Source organism: Camelina sativa, chromosome 19 (genome assembly GCF_030686135.1).
Source record: "Camelina sativa cultivar CO46 ecotype springtype chromosome 19, ASM3068613v1".
Classification (NCBI taxonomy): Eukaryota; Viridiplantae; Streptophyta; class Magnoliopsida; order Brassicales; family Brassicaceae; genus Camelina; species Camelina sativa.
Window position 1 is genome coordinate 8,985,849 of NC_141898.1, and position 18,493 is coordinate 9,004,341.

Here is an 18,493-nt window from a genome sequence, read left to right on the forward strand (position 1 = left end):
TCAAACAAAAGATAGAATAATAATACTTAAAAGCGGGTGGGTGTGAGAGAGGCATGACCATGAAATGTTGCAACCTCCTCTAACAAGAAAGAAAAGACGATATAAGTTTCCAAGATTTAGACATGAGAGACCATATATACTTCGTTTGTCACTTCAATCTAAAGGAACCTTATTCCTCCTTTATTTTTTTGGTTTTACTTTTAGTATGCAAAAATTATATAACCATCCATTTAAACTCATATTAGTATACGTACAACTTGTAGTCAGATTCAATGAGACATACATATATTAGATTAATAATCTAAGCACACAAAGCTGTCTTTTCAGTTCCTTTAATTTGTACGTACCAAGAGTGTGTATAGCTATATCCTATATATATTGAGTTTTTAATTATAGCCTCAACTAACAAATCAGATAATATTCACTTTGATCCCTTCCCTACCATCTAAATCTAATCTTGTCACAGATTTACGATACTATTCAATCAGCATTAGACTCCAGATGATTTTGGCATCAAATAATGTCGGAAAAAGACAAAAATTTAGAAGCAGCAGCAGCAGATTTAGCCTTCTCAGTTTCCAGTTCAACTATGATATCCGACAAAGTCAGCTGCGCACTCTTGACCCGTTCCTCCAATTTTTGGACTCGGAGATCATCAGCAATTTCTTTCTTCCTTAACAAGGAAACCTCCTCAAGCTTTGTCTTTAACCAATCCAGCTTAAAACCCGCTTCTGTTAGCTCTCTCAAATCGCTGTCAATGCTGCTTAGCTCAGTCTCAGAAAAGCTCTTAGGAGGCCTGCACAATGTCTCGATGAGGCTGATGATAGTATTCATGTATGCTGTTTTCAGACCTTTGCAATTTAGTTTGAAATCAATTGCAATGTCTGGGTGTTTCATGAATAGCCGGCTAACAGGAAAAACCTGCCAACAAACAACAAGATCAGGTTATCCAGAAAGAAAGAAAGAAAAAGAAATGAGGAAGCTCCTATATACGTATAAGCATACCTGAGTAGAAAGAAACTCAAAACCTTCGATTTCAAACATATCCTTCCCAGTTACATGTCCTTCTTCAGCTACTTTAACTTGGACTTCAATGATCAATTTGTTATTCTCCAGAAATCCTTCCTCTTTAAGCTTGCTAAGAGGCAGTGTCATAGTACCCCACGATGGGGTTTTAGCGCAGAACATGCTTGTTGTTTCTGTAAGACAAAACAGATATATATATATATATATATATATAAACTTATCTTCTTTATCAATGAGATATTATATGATGTATAAATTACGATACGATCATATCATTACCAGCTGCTCTGTAGAGCTCCTTTCTGGATTGATTCAACAAAATGAAGCGATGACGAACTCGCGTTTTCCATCCAGTTAGAAGTGTTCTAAAATTGTGAACGCACAGGTACAGACGCAAGTCATCATCGTTTTCCTTGTGATGAAATACAACAAACCTAAGATAGTATTTTAAATTATTACCAAAGTATAAGATTATAACCATACTTAGTTTTAAACACTAAACATTGATTATACTCACTTACCATTCCCATCCACAGCCTAAGAACGTTGGAGACGACCCCCTTTTCTTCTCGGAGAAGTTATTTATCTCAAACGAGAAACTCGTTTGCAACTCAGAATTCCCTATATCTGATATATTAATTAAAACGCTTAGTTAGCCATTTTTTATTATTATTTACATTGAGGAGAGACGACAAAGAAATTTCTCATAAACTTTTTTTTTTTGCTACTCGGAGACCAAAAGAGCAAACAAACAAAACTTAAACCAAAAGAAATCAGAAGAACAAACGACTTACCCGAAGTAGTACTCTTCTGCATCTGATTCCCCATATCTTATCAAAACGCTTTCTTAATTAGGCTTTTACTTCCTCAACCAAACGACAAAGTTCTTGCAGAGAATTTGTAATTAAGAAGAATTTTGGAGTGCTAGACGAAAACCCTATTATACAAAGTTGGATATGTTCTCCGTAAAATCTTATATATATACATTTTTTTGAGACATTTAGCAAATAAATCTTGAACTTGGAATCTATTTACAATCATACCATTAACATTAATTATTAATTTGTTTTTTATTTAATTAATTAATATTATGTTTTTATTTTGGAAAACAAGATTTTCCATCCTAATAAAATTTCCAAAACAATAGAAACCACTCCCTTTAACATTAAGTATTAAGTTTATAATTAATTTTATGAATATTAAGTTTTCAATTTTACAAAACAATAGGAATTAATTATATGAACACACAGTATTTTCTTTCTATAAATAACTACTTATTTAATTGTATGTTATATAGTTCATATACTATAAAACAATAAACCTCAAACAAAATACTTTCTACACTAACTAATACTCTCTCTGTTTCACAAAGAGTGTCATTTTGATACATTGCACACAAATTAAGAAAAACTTGAATATACATATATATATATATATGAATAGTTTATCATTTAAATTTAATGAAAAAAGTTTTGGGTTAAAGGTAAATTAGAAAATTTGATATTAAAAATCACATTGGAAACAGATGGAGTATATATCTATATTTGTAAGGTTGTACATTTTAAAAAATACAAATTAAATATTAGTTATTAATACAGTTAATCTACAAAATAAATAACATTTTAATTTTATTAAAAAATAGCTCCGCGGTGCAACGCGGGTGAATATCTAGTTAATAGTAAAAGTGGACACTATAAACCAATAAAAAGAAAGAAAAAAAAGTAAACAGCTTTGAAGAAATAGAAAAATGGAAAATTTCTCATAACTGTTTAGGCATATATATGTATGTGATAGTATGATACTTGATGATGGGAGGAGTTGGAAAAATGGAAAACACAAATTGGAAACAAAATCATCATGATGAGTACAAGGGAGCTAATACTTCGATAAAGACTTTGTTAATATTTCGATAAAGACTTTGTAAGCATATGTGGTCTGTGTGGAAGGTAGAACCGGTGGCTCCACAGATCATGAGGAAGATGTACAAGAAAGCGACTTAGCCCATATTACAATGTGTTGGAGCCAAATGAAACAGCTTATGGCCAAAGCCATTTGGAAACTAGCAACACAGACTACGCAAGTGTACATTGTCCTGCTGCGAGGATTTCTCGGCCTGCCGTTTTCCCGTTAGGGTGATAGAATTGGTGTTTTAGAGGTTCCTTGCAGAGGAAGAAAATGGCGAGCGCAGTGAAGACTCCATTAAACATCTATCCAATGATTGTTTTCCAGCATAAGAGGAGATTCTGAACAACTTCTTGGTACAGCAGCGGGAAGTGCAAATAAAAAGAAAACCAAACTTTACTTGCGATTCAGAGGAATGTAGAGTTACTGTATAGGGTTTATGGGGTAATTTTTGTATACCTTGTAACCATAGCGATATGAGATGTCTTGATTGAAATTCAAAACAGAGCCGGCCCCAGTTATTTAAGGCTACAAGCAAACATATGTTAAAAAATCTGTCAAAAAATATTGTTGGTGGTTCGAACTGGTCACCGTATGGTAAAAAAATGGTATGTAGCCTTTAACTTTCTTCAAGTTAGTTTTTTTTAATAGATAGTTAAATTCGTTATATATAACAAATTAAAACTTATACCGAATGTTAGTATCTTCTAACGATTACGATCGATGATGTAATATATACGATTAAAGCACCTATGATTTTTCATGTGGTATAAAACATTTAAAAGATTCATACAACCTGAAAACTTACGTGTATAGATTCCTACTATTCAAAAGGATAAAACTTTTTGTTCCCTTTTACAAATAGTATTGCTTTATCTTACAATAAAAAGAGAATAAGTTTCAATTCAAATGTTGAAGCAAGTACCATTCAAATCAAAATTCGAACAAAAGATAGAATAATAATACTTAAAAGCGAGTGGGTGTGAGAGAGGCATGACCATGAAATGTTGCAACCTCCTCTAACAAGAAAGAAAAGACTATGTAAGTTTCCAAGATTTAGACATGAGAGACCATATTTCGTTTGTCACTTCAATCTAAAGGAATCTTATTCGGTTATTTAATTATTCCTCTTTTTATATCTGGTTTAGTAAGCAAAATTATATAACCATCCATTTAAACTCATATTAGTACGTACACCAGATTCAGTGAACCATACATACATTAGCTTAATCGATCTAGTACGTGAAGCTATCATTTGATTTTTTTTTGTACCAAAGAGTGTGTCTAACTAAAAATATAGAGTTTTTAGTTATAGCCTCAGCTAACAAATCAAACTAATTAATTAGTCACTTTGATCCCTCCCCCTACCATCTAATCTTGTCACAAATTAACAATACTATTCAGCAATAGACACTAGAAACAGAGCATAATCTCACAAGATTAATAAACAAAATCCAACTTATACAACTCCTTCTTAAATTCTTGCTATGAGTTTTAATCGCTTAAATCAACACAATTACAAGAAACCATTCATTAGTAGTAAAATCGATTACACTATAACAAAACTTGCCTTAGGATGATTTACAAATATCTCGACTAGGTTTCAAAATAGTTTGACAGTAACATATTTTTGTTTCTTATCTTATAATTGTTAGCTTAAGCTTGAAAGATAAGCAAAGTTAAAAGAGGAAGCTTCTAGACTATTCCTACAGCAAAGTTAAAAGAGGAAGTTTCTAGACTATTCCTACCGAGAGATGGTTTAGGATTAGTTCAAAGTATTCTAGGAGTTATCTAGTTAAAACATATTTTAAGTAGGATTTGGTTTTATGTCTCTTACTCTATATATAAGGATGTGTCGAGATTGTAGCATAACTTAAGAGAGATTAAGAGTTTGTGAGAAGCTTAGTTTTGAGTTATTTTCTAAGCAATAAAGGTTTTCTAAGAAGAGTTCTTTGAGGTTCTGTTTTGTTTGATTCAATATTTGGTATCAGAGCATTATTGAATTAATCAATCCAGAACAAATACGAACCAAGGGAAGATCTGTTCACAAAATTTTTTCTCTGTAAAAGGTTTTAAGGTTTCGATTGTTAAAGAAGATCATGGCAGACACAGAAAGTTCTACAGGCGCGATGGTTGCGGTAACAAACTCAACTAAAGAAAGTAACAGCTCCTCAATTCAATGTCCAATGCTTAGTGCCTCAAATTACATTGTGTTGTCTATGAGGATGGATGTCATCCTTCGTATAAACAGGGTATGGGAGGTGATTGAACCAGGATCGGATAATGAAGAAAAGAACAACTTAGCTAGAGGTCTTCTGTTCCAGTCCATACCAGAGTCTCTAATCATGCAGGCAGGAAATCTTGCTACTGCTAAAGCTGTTTGGGAAGCAATCAAGTCTAGGAATATTGGAGCAGACAGGGTATGAAAGGCAAGATTGCAGACTTTGATGGCAAACTTTGATCGATTGAAAATGAAAGATAGCGACAAGATTGATGATTTTGTCGGCAAACTTTCCGAGATTTCTACCAAATCAGCAGCTCTGGGAGAAAGTATTGAAGAATCAAAACTTGTGAAAAAGTTTCTTAAGAGTCTACCAAGAAGGCGATACATCCATATCATTGCTAGTCTCGAACAAATCCTTGATCTAAACAAAACTAGTTTTGAAGACATTTTTGGCCGACTCAAGGTATATGAAGAAAGAATTTGTGATGAAGAAGAGCAGCTAGAAGAAGAACAAGGAAAACTCATGTACGCCAACATGGATTCCCAACAATATCAAGAAAACTTTGGAGCTCAACGAGGCAGAGGTCAAAGTGGAGGCAGGTTTTACAGACGTGGCAGAGGACGAGGACGATTTGGAACTCAACAAGGCAGAAGTTACAAGAGGGATGAATCCAATATCGTGTGTTACAGATGCGATAAAGCAGGTCATTATGCATCTAACTGTCTAGACAGGTTGTTAAAGCTTCAAGAGGCTCTAGAAACCGAAGAAGAAGATATGCACCAGGCAGATGAATTGATGGTGCATGAGGTCGTTTATCTAAACGAGAAGAATGTGAAGCCTAGCAAGTTGGATAAACACCTAGCAGAGGATAATATTTGGTATTTAGATAATGGAGCTAGTAATCATATGACTGGGAATCTAAGTTACTTTTTCAATATTGATGAAACTATTACAGGCAAGGTTCGGTACGGAGATGATTCTCGAATTGACATCAAAGGCAAAGGATCAATCTTGTTTGTGTGCGAGGATGGCGGTAGAGAGATCTTGAATGAAGTCTATTTCATCCCAGAATTAAGAAACAATATCATCAGTCTTGGTCAGGCTACAGAAGCTGGATGTGATGTTAGAATGAGGAAGGACTATTTAACTTTATGTGACCGAGATGGGAAACTTATAGTCAAGGCTAATAGGTCAAGAAATAGACTTTATAAGGTGGCGATGCAAGTCGAGAGCATTCGATGTTTAAAAGTTGTGACCACAAGTGAGTCTTCAAAGTGGCACGCCAGGCTAGGACACATAGGGATCGAGGGTATGAAGTCTATGTTACGAAGCAGAATGGTCACAGGTGTACCTGTTTTCACAATGGATAAAGAAACATGCTCATCGTGTTTACTTGGAAAACAATTAAGGCAATCATTCCCGAAGGCAACTTCATTCCGAGCTTCACACATATTGGAACTAGTTCATGGAGACCTTTGTGGACCTATTACGCCTACTACAACAGCTGGTAATCGATACATCTTTGTATTGATTGATGATCATTCACGCTATATGTGGACACTTCTTATGAAAGAAAAGAATGAAGCATTCACAAGGTTTAAAGCTATTATTGAACAAGAATCAGGAGCCAAGATAAAAACTTTCAGAACGGATCGTGGTGGAGAATTTGTATCCAAGGATTTTAACAAGTTTTGTGAAGAATCAGGTATACTTAGACACCTTACAGCACCCTATTCACCACAACAGAATGGTGTGGTTGAAAGAAGGAACAAGACTCTGCTTGAGATGACTAGAAGTATTCTTAAGCACATGAGAGTGCCAAATTACTTATGGGGAGAAGCAGTACGACATGCTACTTATCTCATAAATAGAGTGGCTACTAAAGCTTTGGTGAATAAGACACCATATGAAGTATTCAAAAACAAGAAACCAAACCTGGAGCATCTTCGAGTGTTTGGTTGTGTTGGTTATGCAAAGATCGAAAGCCAGCACCTGAAGAAATTGGATGATCGCTCTAAAGCATTAGTGCATCTTGGCACAGAACCAGGATCAAAAGCCTACAGACTTTATGATCCTTCAAAGCAAATAATTGTTGTTAATAGGGATGTGGTGTTTGATGAAAATTCGAGCTAGAAGTGGAACAAAGAAAGAGAGGAAAATGACTCGGGTAGGTTCAAAATAAACTTTGAACCAACCTCCGGTAACAGTGTTGTGATCAGAGAAATAGAAGAAACAGAGGAAGGCGGAGAATAAACAGGGGAGGAAGATATTGGTGAAGAAAATATGATGACTTTAACCACAAAATCTGCTAAGAAAGAGGGTTTTGTTGCAGAACCGATTACAGAGGAAGAACAAGAACAGGTTCAACCTGTATTGCGAAGGTCGACAAGAGAAGTGACTAAACCTCGATATTTGGATGACTATGTACTTATGGCTGAACTTGAGGGAGATCGTCTGTTGTTGGCTTCAAATGAAGAACCTTGGGATTTTGACGAAGCAAAGGAGTTGCAGGTTTGGCGGAACGCTTGTGATGATGAGATTTGCTCTATCACAAATAATAATACTTGGATTTTAGTTGATCTTCCTGCAAGAGCCAAGCCGATTGGACTAAAATGGGTGTTTAAGATAAAAAGAAACTCGGATGGAAGTGTTAACAAATATAAAGCCAGATTAGTAGCTAAAGGTTATGTTCAAAGGTACGGTATTGATTTCGATGAAGTCTTCTCTCCTGTAGCTCGTATGGAGACTGTTCGTTTGATCATCGTGTTAGCTGCTTCACGAGGATGGGAAGTCCACCACTTAGATTTGAAAATGGCCTTCCTCCACGGTGATTTAAAGGAGGAGGTCTATGTGTCTCAACCAGATGGCTATGTTGTTGCAGGTAGTGAGTCTAAGGTTTATAGGCTACACAAAGCTTTGTATGGCTTGAAACAAGCACCAAGGGCGTGGAATGCTAAGTTGAATCAAACTCTCAAGGACTTAGGCTTCGAAAAGTGTTCGAAGGAAGCTTCTTTGAATCGTAAGGTGGTGAAAGATCATCATCTCCTTGTAGCCGTCTACGTCGATGACCTGCTTGTAACAAGATCAAACATAAGACTCATTCAGGATTTCAAAGACGGCATGGCTGCAAAAATTGAAATGAGTGATCTCGGTCAGCTCACCTACTACCTAGGCATTGAAGTCTCACAGCGTAACGATGGTATCTTGCTGAAACAAGAACGGTATGCAGGTCGGATCCTAGAGGAAGCAGGTTTGGGAAGTTGTAATGCAGTGCTCACACCAATGGAGTCGGGTCTAAAGATGTCTAAAGCACAGGATGAAGCTGGTATTGATGAAAGGGTTTATAGAGGGAACATTGGCTGTCTACGATACCTATTACACACGCGACCTGACCTTTCATTCTGCCTTGGAGTCTTAAGCAGATATATGCACGAACCTAAGCAATCTCATGGTGCAGTTTTAAAACAGGTTCTTCGATATTTGCGTGGAACTCTCTCGTTTGGACTTAAGTATTCTCGATCAGCTGAGACAGGGTTGATAGGTTACAGTGAAATCACTCGCAATCGTTTGGATGAGGCAAGACTAGTTGGCTACAGTGATAGTAGTCACAATGTAGATGAAGACAATAGGAAGAGTACAACATGGCATGTCTTCCATCTCAATCATTGTCCGATAACTTGGTGTTCTCAGAAGCAAGAAATTGTGGCAATGTCCTCTTGTGAAGCAAAGTTCATGGCGGCCACTGAAGCAGCTAAACAAGCTATTTGGCTTCAGGAGATTCTCGGGGAGATCACTGGACAAGAAAGTGAGAAAGTGGTGATTCATATAGATAACAAATCCACCATAGCCCTTACGAAGAACCCTGTTTTTCATGGCAGGAGTAAACACATTCACCGCAGGTATCATTTCATTCGAGAATGTGTTGAGAATGGTTTGGTCAAAGTGGAGCATGTACCAGGGAGCAAGCAGAATGCGGATATACTTACAAAGGCTCTTGGACAAATTAAATTCATGGAGATGAGAGATCTTGTGGGTGTCAAGGATATTGCAAGAGAGGAAGTCAAGCTTAAGGGGGAGAATGTTAGCTTAAGCTTGAAAGACAAGCAAAGTTAAAAGAGGAAGCTTCTAGACTATTCCTACCGAGAGATGGTTTAGGATTAGTTCAAAGTATTCTAGGAGTTATCTAGTTAAAACCTATTTCAAGTAGGATTTGGTTTTATGTCTCTTATTCTATATATAAGGATGTGTCGAGATTGTGGCATAACTTAAGAGAGATTAAGAGTTTGTGAGAAGCTTAATTTTGAGTTATTTTCTAAGCAATAAAGGTTTTCTAAGAAGAGTTGTTTGAGGTTCTGTTTTGTTTTATTCAATAATAATAACAAAAATATAAAATTCAAAAAGGCATAATATGAGTGGTCTTGGTCTCATAAGCAGACAAAGCAGAAGAGTTAATCTTCAACACTTTAATCAGATCTTTAGCCATTTGTCTCACCATCGCCGAGCAGTTGCTCTGTATCACCACCAACAGCTTCGTCACTCCGTTACTCCTCTCCACCACCGTCGTACCTTCCCTGAAAACATAGCACAAACACCACAGTATCGTGACCGCGTGCTCCGTCGCCGCCGTCGACACTTTCAAAAGCTTGTTCACAACTCCTTCCACGCATCTCCCGTTGTCTTCCCCGCATATCTCCGCTCTCCCTTCTCGCTTCGACGACAGAGTCTCCAACAGCTTCAGTGACTTCTCCGTCACGGAGACGCTCATCATCTCCGTGGTCATGAGAATGTCTTTGATCTTGACGATTACTTTAGCGGCGATTAGTTTCGATCTGACTCGTTTCGATTTAGAGATCATGATTAGAAAAGATAAACTCGCTTCGATCAAACTCGGATCTGACTCGGTGACGCTGATCGATTTGACCGTCTCTGTTAAAACGCCGTCGTGTTCCGCGACCAAGAGCTTTGATCTAGCGTCGTATGAGATCCAATCCAAAACCCTAACGGCTTCGATCTTCGATTCTTGATCCCCTCGTCGGATCGCTAAGAGCATCGCCGTTAAACAATCTCCTCCGTCGTCGTTGAGCATCAGATTCGATAACGTTTCACGATCTGGTTTGATCGTATCCAAAATCTTAAACGCCATTAGAACTAACTCCATCTTCTTCTTCGTCGTCGTCTTCATTCGTATGATACCAACGAGCATTGTTGTAAACTCTGTCTTCTTCTTCTTGAGAAACTCTCTGTTCGAATCAGAGTCCTTCAAGAACCGAACGATCCTAGTCAAAATCTCAATACGAACGTCATCGTCTCTATCTAGCGTCGTCATCAGTCTATTCAACGAGTCGTTAACTTCTTCCTTGGTTGGAACTTTTTGACCAGAGGGAGGATCCGGAACCGGAGAAGAACCGGCACCAGAAGAGTCGGACCAGAGTTTGATGAGACGTTGGAGAGTGAGGTTAGGAACGAGATCTTGAGTTTTGAGGAGTTGCATAGTAGCGGGACAAGTGTTGTTACCTCCGTCGAGCCATCTCTGGATACTGGCTCGATCGTAGGTTACGCCGGTGCAGAGACTAACGGGAGATGTCATCACGTCTAGAGATATAGGACATTTGAAGAAGCTAGGGACTGTAATGTACGATGTCTCTGTTTCATCGTCGTGTCTCCCCATCTCGAGTTAAAAAGAAGAAAATGCGGGAAGATGAGAGATGCGTAAGTGTGGAAGGTGAAGAAGAAGAATGGAGAATGAAACAAAGTGAGTGGAGACTTTGATGGGTTTTAAACTTTTAAGATATATAGAGAGAGAGAGAGAGTCAAACGCACGCTTGCGTCACTCTTTTTTTAACCTAATTCATTAAAACATTTTTTTTTGAGTAATAATATTCCCAAAACATAATAATTTTCATATAGTATTTGAATAATCTTGAGGACAAGTCGGAAATTCTAGAAAAAAAGATTGAAAGATTCAATTAAGTTTTGGTCAGGGGTCAAAACAAATCAAAGAACGTTTCTGGATCAATGAGTAGAAGTAGTAAGGTCGTATGTGGATTGGGTCAAGTCGTAACCGTTTCGATGTGTCGTTTGTTGATGGGGAGGACTTTGACCAGAACCAACAGCGTAGAGTGACCATTACTCGTGTGTGAGTTTGAAGCGTGTGGGATTGGTGGGATCTCATATCTGTACGAGGGGGTCTATTTTAGTCTCGTCCCACAGCCACATGGCCTTGGTCCATCTCATGTCCTATTTTTAGTACACTTTTTATGAACTATAATGTAAAATATATATATATGTTATTTTATTTTTATAATCAGAAACCAAAAGCAACAGATCTGAATGGTAACAACGGATTTGGTTGTATAGGACAAACAATTTGATAGTGCGGTACGATTGAACTGCGGTACATACGGGACAAAAGTATTTATGGGATAAGTGCGGTTAATACAATATATGCAGTACAAATTAATGTTTGATTGGTAAAAAAACGATTTGCGGTACGGATTTCAAATTATTTTATTCAAAACTATTAACTAATATAATTATATATTATAAATACATATTACAAATAACATAATTAGCAAGTATATCATAAATTAAATTGTTTTCTTTATTATTAATGAAATAATAATTTCATCTATTATTTATAAACTTTAAAAACCAAAAAATCTTTTAAATTAATCATGTAAATTTGTGTTCATAAAAATAGTGAAGAAATACAATGTTTAAACATAAATTTGTTCTAGAAGAAACTATAATTTCTTTTTAAAAAAATTTAAATCTAGTTAATTATGCATTATTGATTTAATTTGTAATGATAAAAAAATAATCAAATTTATTTAAACCAAAATTTAACTTTTATGTACATATTTTTATGCACAACTAAAATCTATATATTTATAATTTATTAACTTTTTTGGTATTTACAACATATATAAATTATTCTTATTTATTTTATTATTTGTAATATAATTATTTATTGCATAAACATCTTCTTTTTTTACTTAAAAAAATATATTAGTTACCATAAACCTTCTTTTAATACTAATTTGGATAATTATTAATGGATCATTTATTAAAAAAACAAAAAGGAAAGCGGATTTATAGTGATCCACACCATATTTGGAAAACATTCATTAGCGGAGCGTTTTTCATATAACAAAACAGAACAAAAAAATTAATGAGGTTTTTCTTTTTAGTTTTTTACAAAACCGCAAATTTAACGTAAATAATATAAATGGTATAATAAATGCGGATTTTCCTTTTTGTTACAAAAACGTCCCGCTTTTTCGATCACCATTCATATATACAAGCTGAGATTGGTCATGGGCGGATAATAATATTTTGACATTTATATTTTGTATAGTTTATATATATGTTTAATGTTGTTAATAAATAAAGATTGTGTTGGCTTCCACTACGGAGAAAGAGAAACTTGATGGATTATATTATTCAAGCAAGCTAGCGAAGAAGTGTTTTTGATGCCGGGGGGAGAAAAAGCAAAAGCGTTTCTTTTTTTCTGGGATTGTCATCTTCTCTTCTTTCTGGTCACTATAATGTTTGTTTGTTAGATATATATTAACTTTTTTTTTGTGAGGAACAATAACGTATATAAATTATAAAAGTATTCGCAGTTACATTTTTTAGTTGTCTGAAAAAGTATATATGGTTGGACTGCCTAATTGTCTGATGAAGCTAACAAAATTAGGAGTTGCCTTATAATTATATTATTCATTATTCAATGGATTTGAGTTTGGTCCTACTTTTTATTTTATTGATCATTGCTTTAGTTGCTCACGGTTGTGCCATTCGTATATATATTATACATAAAAAATACATTACTTTTGGTGATATATACTAATGCCTAAAGGGTGGGTTGTGCCATTTGGTTTTTGTTCTTCTTTCAGTTTTTGCTCTTTCAAAAATTATCTTCTCTTCATTCATCCATTACTGTATTTGTTGCATGCATTATTATTTGAATAGGTATATATAGTTTCTTTCTTTCTTTGTTTTTTTTTTGTTTTGTTTATAAGCTCTTAGCCTTCTTTCTTTGAATATAAGGAAAACAGCTAAAGTTGAATTTTTTTGTTGATCAGTATGTGATAAAAGGCATGGGTGACCGAAAGTTGTTGGCCTAAATAGTAAAATCAAACTTAGGTGTTGAAAATATTTCAGTTATTAGAGGTAAGAGAGGTAGGAGGAGTAGGATGAAATGCTTGCTGACTCGTGAATCATTTATTTTTGAATATTATTGTGACAATTGAGTTAGGTTAACTTTCAATTAGGTTTAGCATAATTAAACGAATAATAGCCGTTAAAACGAGCGTAAGATTTTATCAACCTTTTATAATAGATACCGATCAAGCATCTCTTTAATTGAAGAAGATATATACACGTCCATGAATTAAAAAGAGATGAATGGTAATTAAGTACGTAGCATTCTAACGGCAGACAAATGATTTGAGTATGTATATGTATATTAACTCGTGAGCATATAATTTGATAATAGGGTGGGTAATATAATAGGGTAAATTGCACCGAAAGAAAAATAAAACTATAATGATGCGAACGTGCATCATATTGTCTACAATTAGCAATTATGCCAAATCGGAAAAAATATCTACGCCAATTCCTATTATCTCACCTTTTAATAAATTACCACACTCATCGTCTGATCCATCCATTATTGTTCTTGGTGGACAATAATTTCCATTTGTCCTCATATGTAAGTAAGGATACTATTGGCATTTTTTCTCTCTCTTTTTTTTTTCAACTTATATATTTGTAATTAGTAATCAAGTCGAACATGTAATTCTAAATGTATTAATGCTAAACGGATTTTTTTTAAAAAAGACAAGATTCTACGTTCTATTTTCTTCTAGCTAGCCAGTATTGTCATTTGATGATATATTTTAGTTTAACACAAACGTACAACTTGAAAACTATGTTTACTATTGTATAAATGTAAACCATGAAACTCATCCGAGAATGATGTATTAGTTAATAATATACGTGAGTAGTTATATTTGTTTACCGTGAGATTGAAAACTATAAAATGAGATAACATATTCGATGAAGATCACCAACTTCTAGTCTGGTGGTTAAACGGCAAAGACAAATTTGTAATGAGGCGTATTCACAATTATTTCTCCACAAATTTGTGGTGCAAATAGTTCCAATTTTTTTTTGGATGAAGATAGAGATATGAGGAAGAATCGAGTTCCGAAAGTGTGGGGTTGCATTGTTGAGGTTTCCATTGGCAGAGGCAACTCGTTTGCATCACATGAAAAAAAAACATATCCAATGTCATGTTCCCGTTCGAAGTCAACATCATTCAATTCCTAGCGACTCATTTATGAGGAGTTTTCTAGAATATTTGTAAGGGATTAATTTATTAGATTTGACTAGCTTTATCATCCCAACACAGATTTGGCAACAGTTACTACCTAGCATGTATGTGGGTGTTTGTGGATACAGTTTACATGCACACACATTAAAGGTTTGCTAATTCTGTGGGAGATTGATATAGATTTTTAAAAAATTAATTTCCACTAGTCTAGTATTTATTTAAATTAAAGTTTATTATCACTACAAAAGAAGTGATATAATTTTATGTGGTTGAGTTTTACTAACAAATAATTTGTTGGACATCTTTTTCTGTTTTGATGATTAAAAATATATGTTTGCATATAAAATGTAGTAATCTGTTGTAATGGCTAGACATTATAGTGTTTATATGTATCAATCTAATTTCTAAAATGCAAGAAATTATTTACTTTTCATAAATATACATAAGAATAATGTTTTATTCTTCTTTTGTATTTGTTAATTCTGTATGAAGATATAACATTAAGTAAAGTGATTTACACATTGATGATTTTGTTAACTAAACAAACGTTAGTCTCCGAACATCCATATAACATGTTCTTTCTGAATATTGATTAACACCTAATCACCATCAGCGGTTCGCCCTAATATATTTCTTCCAGACATTATTACCGAGGCGCCGTTAACATCGTTTCCCTCCAACGCCGATAAAGCTCCGGCTCACCGGCGTCGGAATCTCTCAATCCCTACACTCTTTTGCTGCATCCTTGGTTCATTTGTTTCTTGTTTCCTTGATTTTCTCGGAGTCCCCTCGAGATTTTGGATCTCAACTCCGACCATGCTTCAGCTTCTTTCTCCCTTTCCCCTACCTCCGCATCCGGTGATCCTTCTCGATAAGTTGGCTCCTATGTGGTCCTCCCAGCCGCGAGATGTTGTCTCTGAGACCCCTGAACGCCCCAATTGCCTCGGTCCCCGCCGATCTTACCGCCTCGTATCACTGTCAACCTCAACAACTCTCCGCTCCTTGGAAGTTATTCCCCTCACCAAGTGCTTTGCTTGGCTGCAGCTGGACGGGAGCTCTGTTTTGACACTGGAGCCGATGAAGATTCTGACGGTGAAACCTACATCCTCGGCGTTCACTAGCACACTAGTGAGTCCAATATGGCCCAGGTTTGATTTTCATTCCTTACCCAAATAACTGACAGTTAGGCCATCTTTCCTCTGGATACACTCGCCTTTTTACCCTGAATCCCTGCCGATCTCTGCTTGGCTTTTGCCTTATGAGTATATGATTTCGCTGATCCGCTTCCGACAATGTATGACTAGTCCTAGAACTTCTCTATCTAGGTTTGTTACTGAGAACCTCCAGTCAAGTCCATTTTCTTTAGTACCGTTTGTATCTGTTTGGTCAAGTCGAGTTTGTCTCGGTAACAGAACATTGGTGTCTCTAGATCTGCTTGATAGTCTTGTTTGTCGAGTTCAGCCTATTAGCTCTGTCTGGATGCTTGCCTTGGATAAATACTTTTATATCTTTGATCCGACAGATTGCTTGATCCCCTCTCTTACACCCTTTAACCCCCTTGATCCCCTATCGCCACTAGATCGAAAGCTTGGTTTTAATGAACTTTTCCAGGGTCAAACCGATTACAAGATTTGTGTGGAATTCATTTACCTCCATTTCCATGTGAGGGATGACTCACCTGCTTTGTTACGTTTTGTCTCCCTTTTCTGGCATTCCCCGGCTATAGCTTCATCTAACTTCATGTGGTTTGGTCCTAAAAGCTTAGAGAATTTTGTCCCCATGCTGGCCAAAAACCCTATAAACGTTTCCCCCATGGAACATCTTTTCACAAGCTCAAAAGTGTCACCCGCCAGAGCCACCTTTGACCATCCGCTGGTCGAGGATTTCGTGAAGCCTGTCTTCGAGTACGAATCCACCATGGCCCCAATAGTCTTCTCAAATATTATTAAGCTTGTCCAGCTTGAAAATCCCTTTGTTAAGCTCATGGAGGTTCTATCTGTACCTTTCTATATGTATTTTGAATCATGTTGTAAGAACTCACCTCTTTTTAGAGTTTAAGTTTGAATGATAAGTTTCTTGTCTGCCAAAAAAAAAAAAAGAGATTAACACCTAATCTACAAAGTGGACTGAAATATTCGAACGCTATGCAATCAGATTTATTAGTATTTTTTTCGCACTTCAAAGAGTAATTAAAGACGGTATTATACTCATTACTACTAATAAAAGGAGGAATAATGATAATAAAATGCTAATGATGAAATTTTTTCACACGCTACGGGTAATTAAGGAAGATGATGAGAGTAAAATGAGGAACCGCAAAGTAACATAGGAATAATGATGATTCATTTTCATTCGCGTGCGATTACATATAATTTCATAACAATTTACTTTTGTTTTATATCATGGAATCAGAATCATCCTTTTGTTCCTCAATATACGGGAAGATTTGGATTACACATTTACATAATCAACTAATCAAGAGATTCGGATTATATAATTGTAGGGATTATTGACAATAAAATAAAACAAGATTTCGACCGTAGGAGAAAGAATTTGCTCATGTGGGCTATACATATTAATACTACAAGTTTTTGAGTAAACGTGTTGTACACTCCGCGGACGGATCCCTGATCAGGTTTCGTTATATAGAAAGTTGTAGAGTTTTTATTATGTTTTGTTTTACAGGATGTTTTGCAAATTTGTCTGCAAATTTAAATGTGTTTAATATATTGTAACTATTTGTGTTGTGCACATTCTTTTATGATTGGTTAAACTCTTATTAACTAAATGTAAAATGATATTTTATAAAATATCGTCTTAGTAAACACGTTTTAAAGTCAAACGTCCTATACTGATCAAAACAGGAGTGTCTTGTACTTACTTTGTGTTTATCTAAGTTGATTTTTTGGTAAAATTAAAAAAATTGGATCTAGATTAATAATGTTTACCAATTTTTTTTTATAATCTCTTCTTGCCTGTTGCCTCTGTCTCGTCATTGGTGCTCGACTCGAATAACCGAATTTGATATCTTTCGGACTCTTAGTTTCGTTAGTTGCGTTTACAAGACCTGAATAGTGTGACTATTTTTTTTTTATATTAAAACTGTCAACTGCATTTACCCTATTTCATTTGTGGTACGATTGAAATTTGAAAATCAAATTGTTAGATTCTGGAGAGCTACAGAGCTGAAGCCTAAAGGTATCGATATGCATTTAAGTTAAATTCTACTAAACAAAACATCTCAAACGATGCGGATTGCGGAATTTCATGTTACTTGTATCAAAAAGAAATGCTGATAATAATTATGAAAAAAACGTACAAGACATTATTCATGAGTATATTAACATTCGTGATACTATGGATGAAAAACTTTTAGTAAAGTGCCGTAAAAAGAATGGGAATTTTATTACGAAAGTCATGTAAGTAACCATAATGGGAACTATACAAGCCCATTCGAATGGGCTTCTTTATATATATCTGATGATTACAAAAGCATGGCAATTATGCTTTGTTCTTGTCAAAGCAGTGCAATTATGTTGATGGCAATTTTAAAAAAAGCAAAAAAAAAATAGTGCAATTATGCTTTTAATTTCCATCTTTTCGTATACATGTTTAGACGAAGATTGATTATGCACATGGATGTCGTATTTGTATATAACTTACCAGCTTTATCTATAGAGTATAGAAGACATACAAAACGCTTCGTTTTCATAGAAAGCACGTAGCATTCTCCAAACCGCAAACTTAATGAATAAAGTAGTTTGGACTACTTGGTTGGACAAATGGTTGGCTCGCCTCAGTCTCTTACAAGTGATACTAACCATATGAGAAAACGTTAAATAATAACAAAATCGAAAGATAATGAAGAAAGCAATGCTGACTACTGAGAAGTGAGAATATAATATATCAAAGTACAAAGGAAGTTGTTCCCACTTTCCATCTTCTTCACCTGAACTTTGGGGAATTGGGGACCCAAAAACCTTCTTCATTGACCATCCCA

At 35.4% G+C, this 18,493-nt stretch overlaps 1 protein-coding gene and 1 pseudogene across 1 annotated transcript; both read right to left on the reverse strand.

Moving 5' to 3' along the window:
• Nucleotides 1-474: 474 nt before the first annotated feature.
• LOC104767618 (MATH domain and coiled-coil domain-containing protein At2g42465 pseudogene) lies at nucleotides 475-900 on the reverse strand (annotated as a pseudogene).
• An 8,596-nt stretch (nucleotides 901-9,496) lies between these two features.
• LOC104765730 (U-box domain-containing protein 29) lies at nucleotides 9,497-11,143 on the reverse strand. Its single transcript, XM_010489490.3, has one exon. It carries the CDS (start codon nucleotides 10,819-10,821, stop codon nucleotides 9,547-9,549), a length of 1,275 nt encoding a protein of 424 aa, XP_010487792.2. The 5' UTR covers nucleotides 10,822-11,143; the 3' UTR covers nucleotides 9,497-9,546.
• Between the last annotated feature and the right edge of the window lie 7,350 nt (nucleotides 11,144-18,493).

Bases quoted from the DNA above. Each gene is read 5' to 3' on its own strand.
- LOC104765730 (XM_010489490.3), bottom strand. From the start codon at position 10,821: ATGGGGAGACACGACGATGAAACAGAGACATCGTACATTACAGTCCCT.